This window comes from Oculina patagonica, chromosome 10 (genome assembly GCF_052425735.1).
Source record: "Oculina patagonica isolate OP01 chromosome 10, crgOcupat, whole genome shotgun sequence".
Lineage (NCBI taxonomy): Eukaryota > Metazoa > Cnidaria > Anthozoa > Scleractinia > Oculinidae > Oculina > Oculina patagonica.
The window spans coordinates 5,052,927-5,076,065 of NC_135767.1; the positions used below are offsets into that span (position 1 = coordinate 5,052,927).

The 23,139-nt window shown below is 40.0% G+C and overlaps 3 protein-coding genes across 4 annotated transcripts; 2 read left to right on the plus strand and 1 right to left on the minus strand.

Annotated features, from left to right (window-relative positions):
• Positions 1-322: 322 nt before the first annotated feature.
• Positions 323-5,101, plus strand: LOC144667523 (uncharacterized). 2 transcript variants are annotated; one of them, XR_013573324.1, is made up of 6 exons: positions 323-786; positions 1,183-1,380; positions 2,708-3,069; positions 3,752-3,949; positions 4,093-4,495; positions 4,844-4,907. XR_013573324.1 is itself a non-coding variant. In XM_078528950.1 (5 exons), exons 2-5 carry the CDS (start codon positions 1,305-1,307, stop codon positions 4,429-4,431), a joined length of 975 nt encoding a protein of 324 aa, XP_078385076.1. In that variant the 5' UTR covers positions 323-786; positions 1,183-1,304; the 3' UTR covers positions 4,432-5,101. The 2 variants fall into 2 exon arrangements, 1 of the variants encoding a protein (XP_078385076.1); XM_078528950.1 differs by having other exon boundaries at positions 4,093-5,101.
• A 108-nt stretch (positions 5,102-5,209) lies between these two features.
• LOC144627946 (solute carrier family 2, facilitated glucose transporter member 8-like) lies at positions 5,210-8,718 on the minus strand. Its single transcript, XM_078485971.1, has 4 exons — positions 8,373-8,718; positions 7,779-7,985; positions 6,718-7,021; positions 5,210-6,086 (listed from the first exon to the last, which is right to left on the minus strand). Exons 1-4 carry the CDS (start codon positions 8,601-8,603, stop codon positions 5,425-5,427), a joined length of 1,404 nt encoding a protein of 467 aa, XP_078342097.1. The 5' UTR covers positions 8,604-8,718; the 3' UTR covers positions 5,210-5,424.
• A 2,129-nt stretch (positions 8,719-10,847) lies between these two features.
• On the plus strand, positions 10,848-19,869 carry LOC144628149 (uncharacterized). Its single transcript, XM_078486208.1, has 9 exons — positions 10,848-11,431; positions 12,597-12,823; positions 14,276-14,396; positions 14,850-14,932; positions 15,556-15,748; positions 16,328-16,453; positions 17,000-17,472; positions 18,227-18,773; positions 19,769-19,869. Exons 1-9 carry the CDS (start codon positions 11,113-11,115, stop codon positions 19,789-19,791), a joined length of 2,112 nt encoding a protein of 703 aa, XP_078342334.1. The 5' UTR covers positions 10,848-11,112; the 3' UTR covers positions 19,792-19,869.
• Positions 19,870-23,139: the final 3,270 nt, after the last annotated feature.

Here is a 23,139-nt window from a genome sequence, read left to right on the forward strand (position 1 = left end):
AAAATGACTACATTTTCAGAGAACTTTACAGTGTATCTCATCGTCCGTCCTTATTTAACCCACAGAAACCTAGAGATTTTCTAGAAAGCAAACACTTTTTGGACGTTTTCTAACGGTGGTCGTTTTTGAATTCTTGTAAAAGCAATCCAGTTGCCAAGGATGTGAAATAGTTTTAAATTCGTTTTTTCCCTAGGCTGAACAACAACAGAACAATGCATCCGTCCTTATTTAACCCACAGAAACCTAGAGATTTTCTAGAAAGCAAACACTTTTTGGACGTTTTCTAACGGTGGTCGTTTTTGAATTCTTGTAAAAGCAATCCAGTTGCCAAGGATGTGAAATAGTTTTAAATTCGTTTTTTCCCTAGGCTGAACAACAACAGAACAATGCATCATCAAATCATCAAAGTCGAACTTTCATTCCATCGACACCCAATAGTAAGGCACACTCTTTCAGCTGATACTCAATAGCCCTTTTCACAATTTACTTTTCTCATTTACATCACAATAATAGCAAAAACTACAAGACTGTCTGAAATTACCTCACATATACCTCACGGTGGTTTATAAGAATACGAATGAATAAAGGTAACCATGTAAATTTAATTGGATCCATTTACCAAAGAAAGTCCGGTAGGATAAGTCTGAGGATTAGCAGTTTTTCAGTTTTGTTTTGCTGTACTAAAAAAGAAACCTACAACTAAAAACGCTGACCGTTAATTAATGCATATTCTTTATTACTCAAGATAGGACGCCACGGCTAGCAAACATTAACACAACTTTCAAGGTAGGTAGATCTTAGCCTGCGTTGCAGAGGAACAAAATTGTAGATCTCAGTAGTCTTGGTAAATAATGCACATGCAGACCTCCGTTTATGCTTTAAATTTTGGAACTAAATGTACTCAATCACCAATAACTCAAACCTACTAACTCAAAGTGAGGCCAATAATCAAGAATCGACGTCCAAAACAGTGTTTTCTGCAGGTAAATAAACGTGAAACTGAGCGGTTTTACACGTTAATTGTAAAGTTAATTAATTCAGCAATTGATTTGAAAAATGCAAATTAATTAAAACCCTAGAGTAGGGTTTATAAGAGGGGAGCTTAAAAAGAGCTAAAAGATAATCGAATTCTGATATGTCTTGATTACTGTTTAGATCTCTCGATTTTTTTTCCCCTTTCAGAAAATAACCAATGGCTTCCACGAAATTTCCTCTGCTGTTTATGTCACTGTTGATAACCGCTGTTTTAGCTCTTTACATTATTAGCAGCAAAAAAAGAAAATGAAGTTTCCAAAATTCCAGAAATGCTTTCATGGAAAGATAATGCCCGTATTCATAGCAACAACTATGCTTCAATGTTAAGACAGAGACTTGAAAATGGTATGTTTTAATTATAATTTGTTAATGTCATGGCTAGGGGTAGGGGGGAGGGATAGATACAACGAACTGTTGGTGCGACAACAGGGTAGAGGGAGGAGGGAGCGGGGTATGTTGATGGCAACTTAAGAATCTGTGATAAAATTTATGTCTGACTGCAACACTGGGGTGTACTCCCATACATGAGCCATATGGGTATGTGCCGCTGTGAAGGGTATGGTTTCTAGCAGTTTAGTCTGGGATAGGATATAGCAATCAGAGAATTTTGGTCTAGAATAGGAATAGAAACTTGGGAGAGAAAGAAGCTTTCCTAAATTAAATCATCGCAGCAACATTGTTGATAGATGGTGTTCCAATGAAAACAGTAAGTCTGGTATAGGGCAGGGATGTTCGGTGTCTATATACATCTGGTATAGGGTTAACCAGCTAAACATTGTCTGGTATAGGGTAAGTGTTAGGCCTGTCCCGATTGTGCTCGGCAACCTTTAGCAACTTTTGGCGGTTGGAGCAAATCTGGCGGTTCTATTAACCTCAAGCAAGTTTTGCCTTTCTGAGCAATTTTTGAGCAAAATATATATATTTCGTTTCGCTAGACTTAAGAGTATCCTGAAATTTCGCCCTTATTTGCGAGCAACTCTTTAAAGTTAAGTTTCAAGCTATTTTTCTTGACTGATGTTAGCAATCAGTTGTGAAGAAGGAAAAATAAAGCTTTTAATTAACGTTTATAACTGATAACACGAAATTTAGGTGAAACTTTTGGAATTTAGTAGCGGTAGCAACTTTTTAAGCAACTTTTTGGCATTCCTGCGAGCAACTATCCAGCATTTTACGAGCACAATCAGGGCAGGCTTAGTAAGGGTTTCAGAGTCCCAACGGCATACCCCCATCCAAAAATATACAGAGTACCCCCCGTTACTGCAACACATCCCTGCTACATTTCCTTTAATGTGTACATTTTGTTTTGTAGGCAAGTATTCTATTATATAGTTCTTCATTTTTGCAAAAAAATTTACGAAGATCAGTGTTTATGTACATGGACAATCATTGTTGCTGTGACCTATTTTGGATCAAGCATGGAGACACATTTAAACTAATTAGCGACCCTTGTACGTTATGCGGTTCATTTTTCAAAAATTTACATCGACGAAGGAACGAACGAACGAACGGATGGACGGATGAACGGATGAATGAATGAATGAGCGAGTCTGCATTAAAATTAGGCTCCACAGACGTGAAGCTTTGCAAACAAGATAAAAGTAGAATGAACAGAATAATCAAAATTACCAAAACCAGATGAACAAGCTAAGTCTGAGAATATTGTTTCTTTCAGAGGACACTCCTTCCCTCTCTTACGCAGAGAAGCTGTTCAAATTGTACGATGGAGTGGAGACGTTTGTAGGGTTCATTGGATATCCTCGTAGTTGTCATAGCGTTGTAGCCGCCATATTGGATGCACACCCAGAAATTATCATAGCACAGTATTACGATGTGATGAATACTTGTAGAAAATATCGGTCAGCTAAACAGAAAAACATGCAAAAATATCAGTTATATTTCGGCATTCATCAACAATCCAGAGAGCAAGCCATGTTTGGAAATCAAGCTAGTCCTAGCCATCAGCTGAAGAACAATCAGGGTTACAGTTACAATGTGCCAGGGGCATGGCAAGGAGGATATAAAGAGAGAATAAAGGTAAACTTGGCAAATTTAAAGCTTGTTCGTCAATGAAATCTTTCTTTCTGCCAGCTTTATACCTATCTGCTTACCTCCCTCCCTTCCTTCCCCGTCTGTCTTCCTCCCTTTCTTTCTTTCTTTCTTTCTTTCTTTCTTTCTTTCTTTTTTCATTCTTTTTTTCTCCTTCCTTTCTTCCTTTGTTTGTTTGTTTGTTTGTTTGTTTGTTTGTTTCTTTCTTTCTTTCTTTCGTTCGTTCGCTCGTTCGTTCGATGGTTCTTTCTTTCTTTCTTTCGTTCTTTCGTTCGATGGTTCTTTCTTTCGTTCGTTCGTTCGTTCGTTCGATGGTTCTTTCTTTCTTTCTTTCTTTCTTTCTTTCGTGCGATGGTTCTTTCTTTCTTTTTTCCTTTCTTCCTTCCTCCCCTCCCTCCATCCTTCCTTCTTTCCTTGCTTTCTTGCTTCCTTCTTTCCGCCATTCCTCCATTCCTTCAATCAATCAATCAATCAATCAATCAATTAATCAATCAATCATTTAGTGTCCATTTATTTATTCATTCATTCGTTCATTCATACTTTGATAGATTGACTGATGATTGATTAATTAATTGATTTATTGATTGATTGATTCAATCATTCACGGATATTCAGTCAGTCAGCAAGTCATCTGTTCGCTCATTTGTTTGTTTGATTCTTTTATTTTAAGGTTATTGGTGTTAAAAGACGGAACCCGTCAGCGGTGTCACTAAATATAAGTAGAGTGCGCAGTTTTAAAGAAATCGAACAAGCCGTTCAAGCACCAATCAAATTTATACACGTCACAAGGAACCCCTTTGACAACATAGCAACCATAATGCTTCGCGCTACAAATTCACGTGACGCTGTTAGAGAAGAAGGAGTAAAGGCGAGTAAGAGGTTATGATGTCTGCTAGATAAACCATGCTTATTGTTTTAATTAAAATCGAATTTTTACGGTATTCACAGTAAACACTAACTACTGCCTAATAACATTCACTGTTAAATTACGTTTTCTTTAATTTTCAACAGATAGACAACAAAGAAAGTCTGGATGCATCAATAAAAAAGTACTTCAAATTAGCAGAAGCTAACCAACGCGTCAGGGAATGGTACGGAGATGCTGTTCTCGATATTCCAGGACACGAAACAGTGCTAAGACCCAGGAAAACGCTGCGAAGATTGTGTGACCATTTGGGAGTCACGTGTTCTGAGGATTACATTGAAAAATGCAGCAAGATTTTGTACGGAACTCCTTCTGTCACCAGAAACAAAGTCGTTTGGACCGAGAAGCAGAAACAGCGCGTCACAGAAATGATGAAAAATTACCCTTTTCTGAAAGAATATTCGTTTGATAAATATCCTAGCTAAGTGAACTTTAAGGCGTGGTGATATCAGTGTTGACAATATATTTTACCCCTTTTTAGCGAAAACAGCCCTTAGGGCCTCTTTACATGAGATGAATTTCGTCCCGGCATGAAAAAAAATTCATTTTATTATACGAACTTGTTCATCCCGGGATGCCGGGACGTAAGTCGTCCCGCCCGAGTTGAATTCATCTCGCCCTTGCTTACATTACATTACATTTCGTCCCTGAAAGACTTTTTACATGGCGGTTTTCGTCACGTTTCATCCCGGTGCTTAGGACAGGGATGAAATCGTCCCGGGATGAGTTCATCTCGGGACGAAATCATGTAGACAGCAACAAGAAAATGACCAGACACCGAGATGAATTCATCCCGGGAGGAAAGTCATCCCGGGACGAAAACTCTCATGTAAATAGGCCCTTAGAATCTTTTCGGAGAATTCAATACCGCTCAATTTTTTTCTTCCTTCCAGCTCAGAATTGCAATCCGATCTGCATGGGATCTTCATATTCTTCACGATTCACTGTTATCTTTGTAAAACCAAGTTGGTTTATTGTTGTATTTTTAATTTAGTTCAGTACAAAAAGTAAAACCAATTCAAATACGCTTAAATTTATATGTTACAATTTCAATGAAATGCAATATTAAATTATCATAAATAATCCAGATAACTTGGACATAAGAGTTTTAAACATTCTCACCCTTTTTAGCTATAACTAATAAGTCGTTTTAATTTAACTTTGAGAGTGATGGAAAGTATTTTCTCTTGGCATAAATACATGTAGAAAAGTTATTAAATCCCAAAAGAGCGTAAAACAATGTCAAAGTTATTTCATATTTCGTTGAAGTACATGCAAGCGTCACCGGCAATTGTGACGTCATCTTGTCGCATAGCAACACCTGCCTTAAAAACCGTGGGCTCGTTTAATTCTCTGATCGAGGCAGTCTTGAGCCCAAATGGCCCAAAGCTTAAAGTCCAGAGTCATTCTGGTAATTGTCAAGAATTATGCCGAAAGCTCAATTCTATCTCCTCTAGCGTTCTCCCCTTCGTTTCAGGCACAAAAACAAAAACGTACACAAAGGCGGCAAAATTAAATCCCGCATAAAACCAACAGACTCCTTGATTTCCAAACGCAGACTCCAGTGTCACGTACGTTTTGGTAACGAGAAAAAACATTACCCAGCAGGTCATCGTGGCAAGACTGGTGCCCACTCCACGCGCTCTGAGGGGAATGATCTCTGACATGACGACCCAGGGAACTGGGCCCCACGCTGCGGAGAAGAAGAAACTGAACAGAACTGACGTCAAAACGGCAAGCCACGAAATGTCAGCGGTATTTTCGTAAATTTGAAAATAAACACCAAGCCCTATCAGAGAGGCTGCCATACCGAGTGCATTGGTCCATAATAAAATACGCCGCCCAATTCTGTCTACAAGAAAGCAGGTCATTATAGTACCAAGCAGTTGTACTATGCTGACAGGCAAGGATGCGAGCTTTGGGTCACCGAGGCCTGCTTTGGAGAAAATACCAGCGGCATTGAACATAACTGCATTGATTCCACAGACTTGTTGTAGGGCCAACAATATAACGCTGATCAGTATTGGCTTGGCTACGGGAGCAGTGACGAATTCTTGGCAATCAATTTGCCTGTGGCTCTCTATAGTGTAAAAAAAAACAAAAAAGACGTTAATTTAAGGCGAGAAGAGTACGTCCTAGGTCGTGGCTGAAAACACGATGGTTAATTTACAAAGTTAAATTCAAGTTCATAAGTTCTAATTCATAATTACGCAGACTCTTTACTATACGGGGAGGCCCCGTCCAAAAGGAGAACCTACCTTATAATTATTACGTAAAATATAGACGGCAAACTGATCCTGACGGCTAAAGCGGTCAAAAAGAAACAAAGTGGTCGCACCCCCCTCTCCCTACGGGCCTGAGGAGAAGCAGTATTTCTTCTGTTAGTACGTGAAAAGTATACCATTTTATATTGACCGAATACGAAAGGGTACCTTTTCTGTCAAAAATGGTATAATAAAATAGTAAGGGTTTGAACCTCGGGGTGGAGCCTCCCCATTTAAAAACGGTTTGAATACTCCCTCTCTCCCCCTGTTCACAGAAGCTGACAGAAAATTATCAAAAGGAAGAGAGGAGATCATTTTCTTGTCATCTGTGAAGCGAGTGCAGGGGTGGGGGGGAGGGCAATAGAGAAGATATAATTCCCATAATAATACAGGCCTGTACGCGTACCAGTCTCGCGGAATCACATCAATTTTATTTTAGTAGTTTACCTAGTGTAGCTTCAATGTCATTACATTCATCCTCGATACCAGTCTGAGATCCTCGTAACCATAGCAACGATTTCACCGCATCGTCCCTCCGGTTTTTCTTGAGGTACCATCGGGGGCTCCCCGGCATCCAGGGCATAAGGACGAACAGGACCGCCGGGGGAATGCAAGCGAGCAAGGCCAGCCAGTCCCAATAAAAGAAATACCCCAGTAAATAACCCAGTATTATGCCTGTTATCACAGCTAGTTGATTTACTGCGCCAAGCAGGCCACGTTGGTGAGCGAGGGAGATCTCTGCTACATAGACCTGCAAACAGTGGAATACAGTATACATTATCAACTGTGGATAGTAAATGACAGAAGTTATATAGATAAAATAAATGGCAAGTAAATGAAGGCACTTTGCAACGATGACATGAAAAATCAATGCAATCTGAGTAGTTGCTAAGGAGACTGAACAAAATTCAGAGGGAGACGGGTTTGTACCCAAAACCTCCGTGTTATCAGACAGGGGAAAGGACGGTATGTACTTTCTTCTGACATACTGACTTCTGACTTTCTTCGGACATACTCCTTAGTGGAAAGTAGGGGCCAAAAGAAAATCGGAGAACGATTTTGCGAGATCTTCTTTTCGCCCTTTACCTTATCGACCGCTCACCGACTTTCTTTAACTCTCAGTATACAGTCAACTCTCGCCTTGCAGACACCCCGCTATTGCAGACACTCGCTTTTACGGACAAAAACTAGTTCCCCGGGGAAAGAGGTTTGAATGGAAATGACTCCCGCTATTACGGACTCTCCCTATAACGGACACTAAAGACGCCCCGAGCGTGTTCGCCATAACGAGAGTTGACTGTATTCAGTTAACAAATCTCTTAGAATTAGGGTAGTTTCTCATTTTCCTCAGGGTTAGTGGAGTGTGTGAGCATGTGAGCACGTGCTGCCCCTGCACGTCACGTCTCCTCGTGCAAGTTGATTATCGCACGCGCTCACCCACCCTGAGATAAATGAGGTCTTGAAGCCTGTTCATGCTATACAATATCATCATTATAACTCATACTCACCGCGACAGCTAATGCCTCTATGCCACATCCTACACCAGTGATAATTCTACCAGAGTACAACATCATACGGTTCTTAGCAAAGAAGATCAAAAGCCATCCCAGTTCCAAAGGAATTGCACCGACGATGATTGCAAATTTACGCCCAATCACGTCAACCGCCCTTCCTCCAATGAAACACCCTATTAAGGCGCCAATTGCCATCCAAGACTGCAATAAAAATTGATTATTAAGATCTTTTTTTTTTTATCAAAATAAGCAGCATGGACTACCCACGCCCCCTGTAGGGAGGTAAGTGGGGGGGGAGGTGGAGAGGGAATCCCATTTGATAGGGATGGGGTGCTCATCGTCACGCTTAGACGCTAATCATCTCGTCTCTCCCATCCCCCACCCCCTTCCCAGCCTGCAACCTTGTTCCCAGGCCCTCTCTGAGGAAAAAGAGAGAGGGCCTGAGAATAAGGTTGCCCAGCCCACCGCGGTTGACCAGTTAAATGTGTTAAATGACGTCATATGAAATCCTAACACAAAAGTTTACTACTCTTCAGTTAAAAATTTCATAATCAAAACTCTCTTGAATTTACTCATTGTGACACTTACCGAAAACCAGGATTGCTGGGAATTATTCAAACGGATAGCAGAATTTTCCACAGACTGCAAATCATACGATGCCGGCGAGGAATAACCAAGACAATAACCAAAGCTCAGGGTACCCCAAACAGAAATTAATGTAGCATACAGCACTCTTCTAGAACTTGATTTCGGAATGAGCCTCGTTCGCTCATTCTGCGACGTCGTGATTTCTACATCTACGCTTGAAGTTGAATCCATGTTGAATGAAACAAACTAAATCTTTATGCTTTCTTTTGTAACTCGATTTGACTCTTGAGTCTTACGAAACTTTACTGCACGAAACCAAAAGAATTGTTATTTACGAAAATGACAGCGGATACACGTCAGACAACACGCATGTTAATGTATTAGTTACGTCCAAAATACCTTCCTTTGCAAGTCACAAGACCCATGTGGTTGCGTGCGTTTTGTCACGCGACTTCACGCGGCGAGACATTTTGCACGAAAATTCTAAACAGGGGAAAAACGTTTTAATTTAAAGTGTTTTTCAACTTGGAGGGAAACCTTATTGATATAGAAAAGAGCCCTTTGAAATTTTTTAGTGGAGTTATTGCATTTCGGATGATATAGCTGAAATTTGCATATTTTTAAAGACGTCAGTTTCGACGTTTAGTGTTGCGTGACTGTGTCACTAGCTGGCTACCTTTAAAATTTCCGTTCAATCGGCCTCTCCTAGTTCGATTTTAGTTGTGTTATAAAGTTTTTAGCGCTTTATAGCATACAAAGATTGCTGTTAACGTGAATTTACAAGACAAATTACTCAAAAAGAATACAATGCGTTTACTTCCAGAAGTAGCTAGAAGTGTTGGTACACCCGCCCAATACAAAGGTCATGATCGCGAAAACGTGTCAGATACCGTAAAAAGGTCAACTTATTTATTAGATATCCAACAGCATGTTTGCTAAGGGGATAAAATGTTTAAATAGTTCAAAGGCTATAATATATACGCCGTTGAAAGATAAAAATAAAAAACCGGTTTTCTATTTTATCTTTCAACTTGTAAGTAATATAATCTTTGAACTTTTTAAACATAATTAGATATCGATTATTGGCGATCCTTAATGATAATCAACGTGAAACAAAATCCGTTAAAGGATCAATTTTATTCAGTCCAGTTCTACTTTATTTTATTTTATTTTTTACTTAGTTTGGTTTTATTTTATTTTATTTTATCTCGTGTATCGCTTTGTATAACAAACGTATTCTCATTTTGAGAGGTAACTTGTTCTACTGATACTTATAAGAAAGGGAGAGAAACGAAATACATAAATGTATTTCCCTTTCTCGATCTCCCTCTCTTCATGTACTAATTGAAATATTCTAAACAAAGTACAATTGAACCACCACTAATGACCTCACTGATTTTCCCAAGTGGTCAGTAAGCTCTATTCCATGGTGAATTGCCCAGAGGGGGACTCCCCTATGAAAAATCACATGACTGGGGGGAGGGGGTAGGGCGATTTGTACCGCTAAGGGAGCCAAAAAATGACAGGAAGTATATGGACTACTAAGCTGATATTTATTGGAACTTTTTCAAAGAGCACCTGGGGTAAAAATTAATTATACCTCCCTTGGTCCAATCTAAGTAATCCAGATTTTGGTACCGACGAGCAACCAAGTCATTTTCATAGGGGAGTTCCCCCCGGGGTTCATTGCAGAAAGGTTCGACTGTATCTTTTTTATCCCCTACGTTTTATTAAAACCAGATTGATTGCAAGGCTGGTACAACGGCAGGAGGGCAAGATTTATTGGCCAATATTTCAACTAGCAGAGCTAGTCTTCTTCAGGGCCAGTACTATAATCTAAGGAAAATAACGGATATAAAATTTGAATTTGGATAATACAGTGTGGGTTAATGTTTAACTAATACAAGCTTTATAAAGATATATCCGGTGACAGAGATATATAAACATGTTCAAAATTGATAAAACCAAAAATAATGAAATTGTCAATGTTCATGTACGGTAAATACCATTAGGCGCAAGTGTTTGGCCTCCGTGTATCAGGTAGGCCTCTCTAGCCTTTCTGCGCGATGCATTTGTCGGTTGGAGTTCCAGAGGAATGAGTGTCATGTCTTGGATAGAGTGATCAGGGTTTTAATTATAGGACATTTGTCGCGGTTATAAATTATTCTTTATCCTTTCGACCCTCTGGCCTCTGCCCTCAAAAGAAAAGTGAAGATACGTGTTTTCCTCTCTGTTCCGGTCTGTTGAGAGATGTCGGGTTTAAAATAATTGTTTAAAAGGGATATCCCAATAGAGACTTCCCCTCCCCAAGCCCCGGGCCAGACTAACCTAAAGGTTACACCGAGAAAGGATTATTTTTAATCATTTCGTTGCTGCATCGTACACAAAACAACACAAATACAGCTTAATTTCGAATTATTGCCCCCGTCAATTGCTGTTTCATCAGAAATCTTTTTGAGCTCGGCTAAAGTTGCTAAAGCCGGTACTGCAAAAATAGCACAGGCCTCCCCGCTGAGTAGGAAACACGTCATACTCCTGTGGGAGGGTGGAGACGGTTCCTTATACGACAAAATGGCGGAAGAGATCAGCTTTCGTTGTGTTTTGGGCGTAAATATGCAAGATATCTGTTGGTTTCCTGCCGACATGATTCACATAGAAAGAGGATTACCAAAAGGCTTATTTATAACCAAGAAACAAAGAAAGCTTTGGACGTCTTTCGAGGCTTTGTTCGAATTTCAAAATGGGACGGACTTTTGTTGCTTTGCTACTTCATAAGTGGAGCTTTTTCTCTTTAGTTTTTGTGACAGTGTACGGATTTTCACCTAAAATTCTAAGTGTGACACGTTCAAAGGACAAAGGAGATTCTTTTGGGGTGGATTTTGAGTCGTATGGTTGTCCATCGTGTGAACAATATGGCGCCGTTTCTAGTCAAGCGAATGGCGGCATTTCAAGTGGATGTTCTTGTCAATGTAGCGAAACGAAACCTACTTTTTACAGCTCACATTCGGGACAGCATGGTTGTGTAAAAGACAGAGATGTTTTGGCGGATACACAAGGCGGTGAGGCAATATAGTTTATTGTTTCTTAATAGGGTAAACAAAACTGAATAATTACATTGAAAACAAGTCAAGCGTTCAACCCTGACCGATCGAATAGGCAGCCCAAGGAAATTCATTATTTCTGGGCGATCAAGCGTTTGATAAGCAAGGTCAATTTAATTGTGTTTGGTTATTAAACGTAAATGAATTAATTAAGAGTTTTTTGTGACTTGGATAACCAAACAAATTAATTTAACATGATGAAAAGAAAATCACAAAAACAAAAGGAAAGGGTCTGTTTAATGGTGTTCTATAAACTAATCTGAACCCAGGAGTTCAAGAGTCAAGTAGAGGATGATTTTGGCTGGCAGTCATCTACTTTTCATAGCCAAAATCATCCTCTACTTGATTATCTCAGCTGGCTACTCTGCTGGGCTATTCCTCTAATTTTTTAGAAAGAGATGGCAAAATTAAATCAGCCACCTTCTCTAGCAAAGCCACCCACTTTAGAACTTTGTGACAGCCCTGAGATTGATTACAACCTCAGACAGCAAAAATGACTCCAGAAGGCTGGGTAACAACTTTAATAAGTGCTAATTTTGTCCCAACGACAGAATGATTGGAATAGTTGAATAATTTACTAGGCAACTGTGTATCACATAAATGCAAAGCACTGGCAAAATGCTCAGAATGTTTTGCTAGGACTGATGACCTTCCCCCCTCTCTATATAGTATCACTCAGATAGCAATACTATAGCGATAATAATTAAGAGTTATCACAGTACCTTCCTTTCCCCTCCCACTCCCTCAGCAAGCCTTATACGTTAAAAATATTGAATGTGATTAATGTGGTATAGATGGGGTGCCTGTCCAACACAGGCTACCCCTAGCATTTGTGACCTTTCACGTGAAAACGTACACTAGCGGCTTTCTAGTAAACGGGTGAAATAAACGACTATCAAACGGGTTGTCCAACAAGTAACAGTTTGCTGTCCCATTTAGATTGCCTCCTGCGTGGAGAGATCACTGTAAGAGTAATAGTATTGTGGCAAGAACACAACACCCCTTCTCACCCTCCTCTCCAATATGGCTTACCGCTATTATGCTGACCATTGGGCCAGTTCACATGACTCTTTATAACGTTTTTAGTCATCTAATTATTTATTTCTGGTATTTTACTATTCAGGCAATATCTGTGATTTCTACACTGGTGGCGCCCAGCAGTTACAGGTTCTTAACCTTCATGCTGGAGGAAATGCCAGATTAAAGCCAAATGGCTTCTGTGAGCAAGTTCAAATCACTGGATGGAAATTTTATTTAAATACATCATGGATTTTATCTACATCTACCACATTTTACACCATTTCTGACAACAAAGGGAATAATACTGATAAACTGCAGACTTTCTTATTTGTAAGTATAACAATTTGAGTCGATTTCTTAGACTAATAACATATTGCATGCAAGGCAAAGTCTGTGTTCCAGCCTAGTGGCACATCAGACCAGCAACTAGGAGTATTTCTTCTCCTCCATTGATCAGATGCTAGTTCATCACAGGGTTACCCACCGACTTTTAATTCACTGGTACTGCAGGAATCATAGTACGTAGCATCCGTTCCATCCATTTATCTGTCTGTCCATCCATCTGTCTATCTGTCAATCAATCAACCAATCAATCAATCAATCAATCAATAATCAAAATGCATTGTGTGTGGAGGTAAAGTGCTTTACCCGAGAACACAACACAATAACCCTGGCAAGGGTTTGAACCAGAACTGCTAGCCTGCAGTGCAGGCGTTTTTCGTGGGTGTGTGAGAGAAGTATTAGCTTGCGATCAAGTAGATTCACTGCCATGTTGGTAGCCTGCGTGGCCAGAGTTCAAAGGGGAAGGAGAAGGGGGAGTTTGAGCGCGAAGCGTGATGTCTGAGAAGGGGGGAGGGGAACGCCTGCAATGACGCTATTGTTTTTGTCGTTTTTTACGTGACTCCAGATTCTGAACTCAAGATCGTGATTGGTCAGAATTTGTAGAGTGTCAAATTGATTGTTCTGATTGGTCAGATGTATGTCATTCAATCGATTCCTGTTGTCATGTGTGGTCTGTTCTCAACTTTCATTCAATGCGAATGACTCCAGTGACGAATGTTTTGAGCAATTTCTCTGCAAAGCGCTTGATTCTTTGAAAGACAAACTACTGAATCTGTGAAGAATAACAGTCTCAGAACGGCAATTTTTCAGTAAAAATCTGCAGTTGAAAGGTGCCAAGAAAAGATTTTGTTTTGCCATATTTCTGACAAGAAGACAAGAAAAGAAGAAATAAGATAACCAATTCCAGCAGTAAAGGGTTTTGTTTCCCACGAAATTCAGCACCAATCTGATTGGATAATTTTGACAGCCAGACATAGACAGAGGGCATGCAGATGACTCGTACTTTAAGGGGCAGTATAAAAAAACAATAGCGTCATTGCAGGTGTTCCCCTCTCCCCTTCTCCGCTTCGCGATCTCTCCTCGCAACTCGCGCTCAAACTCCCCTTGACTTCTGCCTTGGAATGCTGACCACACAGGCTACCATAATGGATGGGGGCAGAGAGAGGTTTGGAACCTTTCTCCTACTGAGTCCCCAGGACACATTTTCTCATATCCACATCCTCTCCTGAGTATGACGATCACCCGATGAAAATGCGTTCCTTCGCTAAAATGGGCCTGCATTGCAGTCTACAGAACTGCTTGATCTGGAGTCTAACCCACTAATCATCAACTGAAGGCACACAGTACCATCTATTATTTTTGTTTTTTGGTATAAGGTACTCTAGGAAGCTGTTTCATAATAAATCAGTCAATACCATCTTTTTTATTTTTTTGCTGCAGTGGAATGACTATCTGGATTCATTTTACAAAGGACTTCTTATAAAAGTTATGATTAGCTGTACTTATCATGGAATAACAGATGATCGCTGCCTTATGCTCAAGGCTCAAGGAACACATCAATGTAAGTTTCATAATAGAATACACCAGTAATTCTAAACTTGTAAATGCAGTCAAAGCTCTCCTAAATGAGCAGCTTCAGAATTCAAAGAAGCATTGTAACTAGTCATTTTGTGGTTTGCGAGATTGAGCTACCATAGTGAAATCCAGTGCTACATGGTGAAACTCATTTTATGTGAATGGTTTCGCACATAGACTCGTTTTGAAACAGAGGCAAAGCCAGGTAACTCGGAAATGGCCTATTTAGTCTAAAGCTCATTAAAAATCTAGTAGTTTACTCATGCTCGCATGTACTTGTAGCTGTAAGACAGTTTGGATTGCTACACACATGTACATGTACAGTAAACACAAGTTACTAAATATAGATTATATAATACAATAAATGTGTATCAGTATTGAAAGTAGACTTTTTAACTTATATATGTCAATAAAATTTGTAATCTTGTTTTAAATGCAGATTTGGAAATTCCTATAACCACACCGATCTACAATCCGACCTCTTCAGCTTCCCCAACAACTGAAAAGAACAAGAATATTCAGGTTTGATTTTGTACACTAGTAAATGTATTGTGTACTTACCCTTGTCAGAGTCATGTGGCATTAATGACAGAAACAATACATGGTACATGTCTCTGGGTAAATTGAAAATGCTTGTATTGTAGTAAATGGCCTGGCCTCTTCAGAAATAGTACTTGCTTGGCCGGCTGTGTCTTGTGGTTTTCAGTTTCCTATTCAGTGGTATTTGGGGTTTGGTTTGTTATCACGACAGACTGCTCCTTTAGCCTCAGTGGCGGATCCAGGCCTTGAACTAAGGGGGCTCTTTTGTGTGTGTTTACACCCCCAAAAAAATAAGCTGGGGGAGTCAGCCCACCTCACATCTCCCTCCCTCCACTAGATCTGCCATGTGCAGAGCCTAACCACCTCATTAAAAAATGTGATTTAAAACAACCATATTTTGGAGTCCCCAGCATTATTTTCTCTTAATAATTTACCATATTAGTAAGACCACTCAAAATTCTTGACAGAAACAAAACTGAAGTGAAAATCTGTGTAGTAATATAGAAATGCAGCTGTTGTGTTCATTGTACTGCCACCAAGAGTTGATGGGGTGTCAGAATTACTGAAATTATGCTTATATGTTACTTGATTTTTACACTTTTCAGAAATCAACAGAAGCACTGGTAGAACCAACAGATTCAAACTCAGTGCCGACTGGTGGTTACTCTAAAGCCAGTGACAAACAGATTTGGATTGCTGTGTCGTTGGGTCTTGCTGGTCTTGTTCTCATCATCATCATTGTTATCACTGCATTTCTTTGGCTGAAATGTCGAAGAAATTGCAAGCAGGAAAGAACAGGTACATACTTGTACAGCTTATTAACAATCACTTACCATTAACTAAAAATATTTCTGTATCCACATTCATGATCAAAAATGTAAGCAAGTCTTGTGGGTTTTTTTGATCCCCCAGTACTGGTCTTTTTCCAGTCCAAAAGGGGCCTTCTGCTAGATCTGGGGCTAAATTTCTTTAATAAGTGAACAGAGTAAAGCAATAAAGTCTGCATTAAGGCCAAGTCGCCCATCAGGCCAGGGCTAACATACTGTAGCATTAAGCGCCTAGGAATATTTTTACTTCCCCCAGATGGGGTGCTAGTCCATTGCAGGGTTTAAACCCCCCCCCCCCCCCCAGCATTTCATTCATGGGTACCCCTTTATATACCTTGGGTGGAGCTCTAGAGGCACTCAATGAGAGTAAAGTTTCTTGCCCTAGAACACAACTTAGTGGCTTGGACAGGGCTTGGACATGGACCAATCGGAGTCGGAGTCCAGCATGCTAACCATTTAGCCACCAAGCCTTTCATCACACCTTTTTAATAAAATAATTATTGCCTCCAAATCTTGTCAAGTGTACTGAATAGTCCTTGTCATATTACAGGATCTCTTCACCATCCTGCAGAACAGCCATCCATATCAGCAGTGTGTTCTCCCCTGCATGACTATGAGTATGTTCACTATCCTTGCCTTGTGGAGGGTGCGAGAACCCCACCCGTGATACCAAGGGGTGAGTCAAACAACAAATAGTGCTCGTGCTTCAATTTCCCTATAAATTTATTGACAGAAGATCAGTTTTCTATATCTAGCAACTAGCTACAATGTCTTAATGTTTTGTCAAAATGTGACAGCTACAATGTATACCGTAAATACATTTACCCAGGCCTAAAAGCGGAGCTCCCCATTTATTGTCAGACTTTCTTCAGTAGTGTTCCATTTTTACATGTAAACCCTAATTCCATACGTTGGATTATAAGAAAGGCTATGTTATCTCTTATTCTTTTAAAAAATCGGAACTCTACCTTCTTTCCTCCAAGTTTTAGGGATTTTAAATTCTAATGCGCGGTTTGGGGCTGGCACTAGTAACGTGTGCGCTAAATAACAATTTTTTCAACGCTATTGTTCTCCCCCAAAAATTTTGCCATTTTGCATAACTAAACGTTCCAAAATAGCCTGCCACCAAAAACCATCTTTAGCAATTCCTTAGCAACTACTCTACTAGGTCTGTAGTTGAGAAGGACCCCCTGAATACTCTTTTTTTTTTTTTTTTTTTCAGGCAATCCCATGTATGAAAGGGGTGAAGACAACAAGCTTATTATCTGGACACCAGGACACAGTGGAACCCTTACCAGAACCAATAGCCAATCGGCTGATGCTGCAGCACCACGCCTTCCTTACCAACGACTTCTGACAAGAACATCCTCTTCCTCCCCCGACTGTTCTGCGACAGTAGGACCTCTCAGTCCCCCTAGGGTGGAGGAAGGCTTTCCTTATCAAAAGCTTGTCAGGTCGGTGCCTTCCCTGCGGAGGGATGGCCAGGGGTGTGGTCATGCAGAAGAGTCGGCAGCAGTCAGTTCCACTGGAGTCAAGGAAGGCTGTCCTTATCAGAAGCTGTTCAGGGGGGTACCTTCCCTGCGGAGGGAGGAACAAGCATGTGGTGAAACAGAGGAGTTGGCAACAGGGTTGGATGAAGAGAGACCCTCTTCTTCGGAGGCATATCAGTCTTTGTCCCTACAGAGAAATCCACTGGTAAGACCGATATCTAAGCACCACAACAACAACTTTATTTTCTTCAACTATATGCAAGAATAAGTAACAAGGAAGAGTTGATGTAGTCCAGACTGGGTATGTTTTGTTTTTCACCCGGACAGGGGGGTTCCATAAAAGTAACAGGGTAATCATAGTACCCTTAAGGGGTAAAAATTCGTGGTTTGGTATCGCTTGGTGCGTTCAAATCCAAACTGACTGCTGTTGAATTTATCATGGTGCAAAAGAAACGACTTCCCTGAAAAGGTTGGTACACTGTATCTCTTAGAGGGCAAAAAAATAATTCAAGCCGCGCCCCACAAAACGCGATGGCTTTAAGGAGTGCCTTTCTAAATTTCCGATGATCACCCAATTTGTAATGAGATTCCTTTCCCGGGATGGTGTGGCCATATCAGCTCTCACAGCCGCACCTCTGAAAACCTGCTAGAAAGTTGTCAGGAAGTTATCAAACTTAATGAAAAACTTTTCAGTGTAGACAGAACAGCGCGTAACGTTGTCATATTTCTAACTTGCAAAGGATAACATTTTGATCTTTCATCCTACCTTTCCCTTCATGGGAGGGGGAAAGGGGTGCTCCTATCTGCCCCGCCCCCACACCTCACAAGAAAGTTCTCAGAAAGATATAAAAACCTAATGAAACACTTGTCAGTGTAGACAGAACAGCGAGTATCATTGCCATATTTCCAGCTTGCAAAGAATAACATTTCGATCTTTCGTCCTACTTTTCTTTTCATAGTATTCTCTAAAAGAATGTGAAGGATACGCGGAAGTGAACAGCGCATCGCGGCCAGAGAGCTCATCAGAATATGATTACGCGCGTGTTTCAGTGGAACTTGATCCTGTAGAACTCAATAAACTCTTCCGTATCTCGCACAGTGAGACCGAAGAAATTTCTTCTCGCTTGTCTATGGAAATTTCTATCGGCGATCTCAACAACACGACTTCTAACACGAATACTGATCAAAAGCGGCACTCTGGAATTAGCAAAACATCTTCTACTTCATCATGCAGTGGTGATTATGAAAATTGTACATGTAAGACTATCACGAAAGGAGACTCGCAATCGAGTGTGAATAGAGATGATGAGTGTGTAGAATCAAAGGATCTACGTCCCGCGGCTTCTTATGAGGATTTATCAGGGGGTTGTCGCTTAGATCCTGAGGAATATGTTGAAATGGGAAAGAGGAAGAGTATGATGATTGTTGAGAGTCATGAACAAAGTGAGACTGAAGATGGTGGACATGAGTACTTTGTGCTTGAAGGGCTGGTGGAGTCATGTGAAGGTAAGTGTAAAAAAAGCGTTTCTTGATTTCCAATTTACAGCTCCCAATTTTTCAGTTCCGATTCCCGATTTTCATTTCCCCGATGTGCCATTTTACATCTTTACAATTCCCAATCCCAGAACCCCCCCACCCCCCACCCCCCCAATCCCAGAGCCCAAATCTCTGATCCCAAATCTTCGATCCGCAATCATCGATCCTAAATCCCCGTTTCCAAATCTTTGGACCCAAATCTTCGATTTCAATTTCCCGATTCCATTTCCCTTTCTCAAATCCCCGATCTCAAATCCCCGATACCATACCCCCCCCCCCCCCCGATCCCAGAGCCCAAATCCCTGATCCCAAATCTTCGATCCGCAATCATCGATCCTAAATCCCCGTTTCCAAATCTTTGGACCCAAATCTTCGATTTCAATTTCCCGATTCCATTTCCCTTTCTCAAATCCCCGATCTCAAATCCCCGATACCAAATCTCCCATGCCAAATCCCATGTCTCAATTCCCCGATCCCAAATCCGCGACCCCAAATCCCCGATCTTTAATCCCCGATTAAAAATCGCCGATCCAAAATCCCCTATCTTAAATCCCCGATCCCAAATCCTCAAATTCAAATCACGGATCCCAAATCTCCGATGCCAAATCCCCTTTCTCAAATCCTCGATCCCAAATCCGCGTCCTCAAATCCCCGATCTTAAATCTCCGGTGCCAAATCCCCGATCTCAAATCCTTGATCCCAAATCCCCGATCCCAAATTCTCGTTTTTCGATTGCCATTCACGATTCTTACTTTTCGTTTTCTGATTCCCGATTCCTTGAATTGGTGGTGAGAAAAGAGCGAATACTTTGCGTCAAACCGCAGTGTCTCGCGTATCACGTTTCCCGCTTTTTGCTATCCAAATTCAAATTTTCAGTTAGAGAAAAGAACACTTCTTGTACAAGTTCTGAATATTACAGTCTATTTAACATTATTCTTATGGGACGTTGTTTTTTTCCTTTGTAGGTGAAACTGTTGATGAGTCTTGAATAGATATTACGAACTCAGCTTCAGAAATGGATAAGAAATTCAAAGTGTAACCATAACATTCTTATCTGTTGTTCATCCTTTTCTGCTTTACGGCTTACAAAAAGGAAACTTCCCATTAATGAAACAGATTTCGGCCATTGCTTTATCACTAGGACATTTTTCATGTAGAAATGTTCAAATGTAAATAGAATTATAGGAACTTATTTTTCCTGTTAACATTTTAAGCCATTTTTGTCGCATATTAAGCTGTATACTTCAAGTTTATTTATTATTTGATTTTCTGTAAAAATTATGTCACTTTATATAATTTAAATCAGTATTTATCTGTAAAAATATCTTTCAGTTTTCCTTAAGATCGCCAAGTAAAGTTGTCATTGACTACAGTGCCCGTTTCTGGTGACTACAACTTGAATGTGGTTCCCATGTTATATCTTGCATTAGGTTCAAAGACGTGTTAATTCAACGAAAATGGAACTTGTTTCATATCGTCAAGATTAGAGAGTTTTGTTATTCTTGTATGCGCCCAAACTGTTTTCATGCAACGCAAAATTCTTCCACATGTTAACCCAAATATTTAACCCCCCCCCCCCCCCCCCCCACTTCCCGCAATAGCCTCACAACTCACATGTAGTAGATTTCCATGCACACCTCATGGCGTTTGGTTCGAAATAAAGTTTATTAATGCGTTTCTCTGTTATTTTCCCATGGTTTTCTTTTGTCTAAACGTTTCTTCTGTCCAAAGTTTCTGGTCTGCAGTGAAAAGGAAGCGTAAACAACGTTAAATTGTATTATATTCGAAATTATAATTCCGATATTCACGGCAATTGTCATAACAAGTGGCAATTGCTAGATTGGACTTTGACTTTCGAGTGCCAGAAAGGACATAAGTGTTTATTTGGCTCTCCTGTAATGCTCAGTTAACAAGGAAAAAATATTTAAGTGATGTAAAAAATATGTACAAAGTAATTAGGAATCTCACCTTGGGAGTTGGTATTGATGTAAGAGACGAAAACTCATCTATTGAAAGTGGTTCCGTGCCTTTTTGCAGACTTGTTTAAGGCAATATCGTGTTGCAGTTACACCCAGTGTTTCACTCTTAACGTCGATATAATTATTACGATATCGATGTATTCTTTCAAGGGACTATGTCACGGGGATTTCGCAGTTTTTGGTCTTAACTATCTACTGAAATAAGTGGTAGGCAACTTTACCCATGAAAAACATTGTCTTTGGACATTGAACGGAAGATATGCATGACTTTTTTTTGAGATAGAAATCACACTTCGGCTATAAATATTGATTTTTTTTTTTTTGAAGGCGTGCGGAAACAACTTGAAAACGTTGGCTAACGTTTTCTAATTGCAATCCATTTCCATCCGAGCTATCCGCAGCCAAACAACTAAACTAGAATAGCAATTTTTCATAAAAATGGACCATTATTTTTAGGTTTCCTACGAACAAATATAAATTTAGGCTGTTCAAAAATCTGTGACAAAGTCCCTTTAAATGAGTGACATGAATTTCGTGATCTCTGCGAACCACCGGTGGGCGGAGCGCACTTCACGGAAGAGTGGGGTTGGGTGGTATCGGTTAGGCCTTAAAATTTAAGACAAAATCAGTTCTATGAGGTCATGCCTTATCGCTTCGTTTCGCTGATTTAACTTATAAACATATCAAGCACGGAATGAACAGTCGGTGGCGTTCATACCTTCTAGTAAAGTGCTATCATCTAGGCTAGGTTATGATAAGCGTAAATCAGCGTAAAATGACTCAGAAACAAATTCTAAGGGAACGTGAACCACTACAAACTAAGGGGTCTAAGGGGCAACTAAGTTTATTTATTAACCTCCCGCAAAATATGGCTGTACACACCCTGCTAAAATAAGGAAAACGGACACTACCATCTGAAGGTGCTTTCACAAGCTTTCATTTGAATGGTTAACCACTAAGGCTTCATCCAAAGCAACCTTAAAGCAATCTTGTACAGCATGAAGAAGAAGTACTGCTCAATAGCTTTCATTTGAATGGTCACACACTAGGGTTTCATCCACAGACTTGAAAGTTAGAACCACCTTGTACAGCATAATAAACAGTACCACATGAAAGATGCTCTGTGTCTATGGCTTTCATTTGAATAGTCACACACTAGTTCAAATACAGTTAATTTGTTGAACTGCTCAATAGCTTTCAATTGAAAGGGATCATACACCAGGTTTCATCCACAGACTTACTGGACTTAAACATCGTAACCACGTACACCCGAATCAAAAATAGATGCGAGGTTTGACTGTGGATAATCATAACAAGAACTATTCAATAATCGATAGTAACGCCCAATAATATATTTTCCATATCAGTGAACCATGGAGTAACGTTTCTGAAAAACAACTGTAAAATGTGCAGCGATATTCTGATATTAGTTACACGGTATAAAAGTCAGTATGATATATTTCGGCGAAAACTGTTGACAGTCACGTTTTTGAGGGTCTGAGAAGCTTCGCCATAATATCGTATTAGGGTTGTACAAAAACAAATTAAATCACGTCGGTGTACAACTGAAAAATGACAACCTTGTTCTATCGAGTTTTAATGGTTGTTTACTTGAAAGTAACGGCTTCTGATTTGTTAAAAATTAATATGAATCGCAACATATGAACCAACCAAAAGCTCTTCCAACATCTGGGTAGTGTTACGTCATCACTATAGAATTTGCTAGCTTGTTGCTCTTTCGTGGGGCACAAAACATGCCGGATAACGTGAAACTGCTCGAATGTGATAAAAAGGATCATGTTTTGTTAAAAAGAAAGTGTAGCATGATGGGAGCATGCCTCCCTTATCAAGACTCCCCCCCCCCCCCCCCCCCACACACACACACACCACAATGTAGATGTAGCAGCGGTGTTGCGTTTGAGGGCAAATTAAACGCTTAGAAATAGTTCATATCAACTTGAAGAAGTTGATCAAGGTTCATTAAGGCCGTAGCTGTAGCGAGTGTGTCACGGCGGTAAAATTAAATTATACTTAGTAATCAATTTTAAGTTAATCGTTAAGTGCTGTCAAAAAGTGTCTCTTTTCTCAGGCTAATACTGAAGTGAGCACTTCTTCAAGCAAAATAATAATTTGCGACAGTCACGAAACTTACGATTGAACTTGCAAGAGAGTAGTTTTGTACTACAGATGTACACCTTTAAAATTAAGAAACATCCGTTCGCAGTTTGTCCATCTCTTAGTTCCATAGTTTTATATTCTAAGGTTACGTTACCATGGTGACTTTGTTTTTCGCAACATTGCCTTAGTACTATAGCGGATTACTATCCAAGCACTGTATCAAAACAACATTGATTTCA

What these genes read in the sequence shown, in the direction of transcription:
- LOC144667523 (XM_078528950.1), top strand. Translation starts at nt 1,305, where the DNA reads ATGCTTTCATGGAAAGATAATGCCCGTATTCATAGCAACAACTATGCT. An exon ending in AAGACAGAGACTTGAAAATG is followed by an intron (nt 1,381 to 2,707) that starts GTATGTTTTAAT and finishes TGTTTCTTTCAG; the next exon opens with AGGACACTCCTTCCCTCTCT. An exon ending in GATATAAAGAGAGAATAAAG is followed by an intron (nt 3,070 to 3,751) that starts GTAAACTTGGCA and finishes TTTTATTTTAAG; the next exon opens with GTTATTGGTGTTAAAAGACG.
- LOC144627946 (XM_078485971.1), bottom strand. Translation starts at nt 8,603, where the DNA reads ATGGATTCAACTTCAAGCGTAGATGTAGAAATCACGACGTCGCAGAAT. An exon ending in CCCAGCAATCCTGGTTTTCG is followed by an intron (nt 7,986 to 8,372) that starts GTAAGTGTCACA and finishes TTTTTATTGCAG; the next exon opens with TCTTGGATGGCAATTGGCGC. An exon ending in TGACATTGAAGCTACACTAG is followed by an intron (nt 6,087 to 6,717) that starts GTAAACTACTAA and finishes TTTACACTATAG; the next exon opens with AGAGCCACAGGCAAATTGAT.
- LOC144628149 (XM_078486208.1), top strand. Translation starts at nt 11,113, where the DNA reads ATGGGACGGACTTTTGTTGCTTTGCTACTTCATAAGTGGAGCTTTTTC. An exon ending in TTTGGCGGATACACAAGGCG is followed by an intron (nt 11,432 to 12,596) that starts GTGAGGCAATAT and finishes TTTACTATTCAG; the next exon opens with GCAATATCTGTGATTTCTAC. An exon ending in TTGCAAGCAGGAAAGAACAG is followed by an intron (nt 15,749 to 16,327) that starts GTACATACTTGT and finishes GTCATATTACAG; the next exon opens with GATCTCTTCACCATCCTGCA.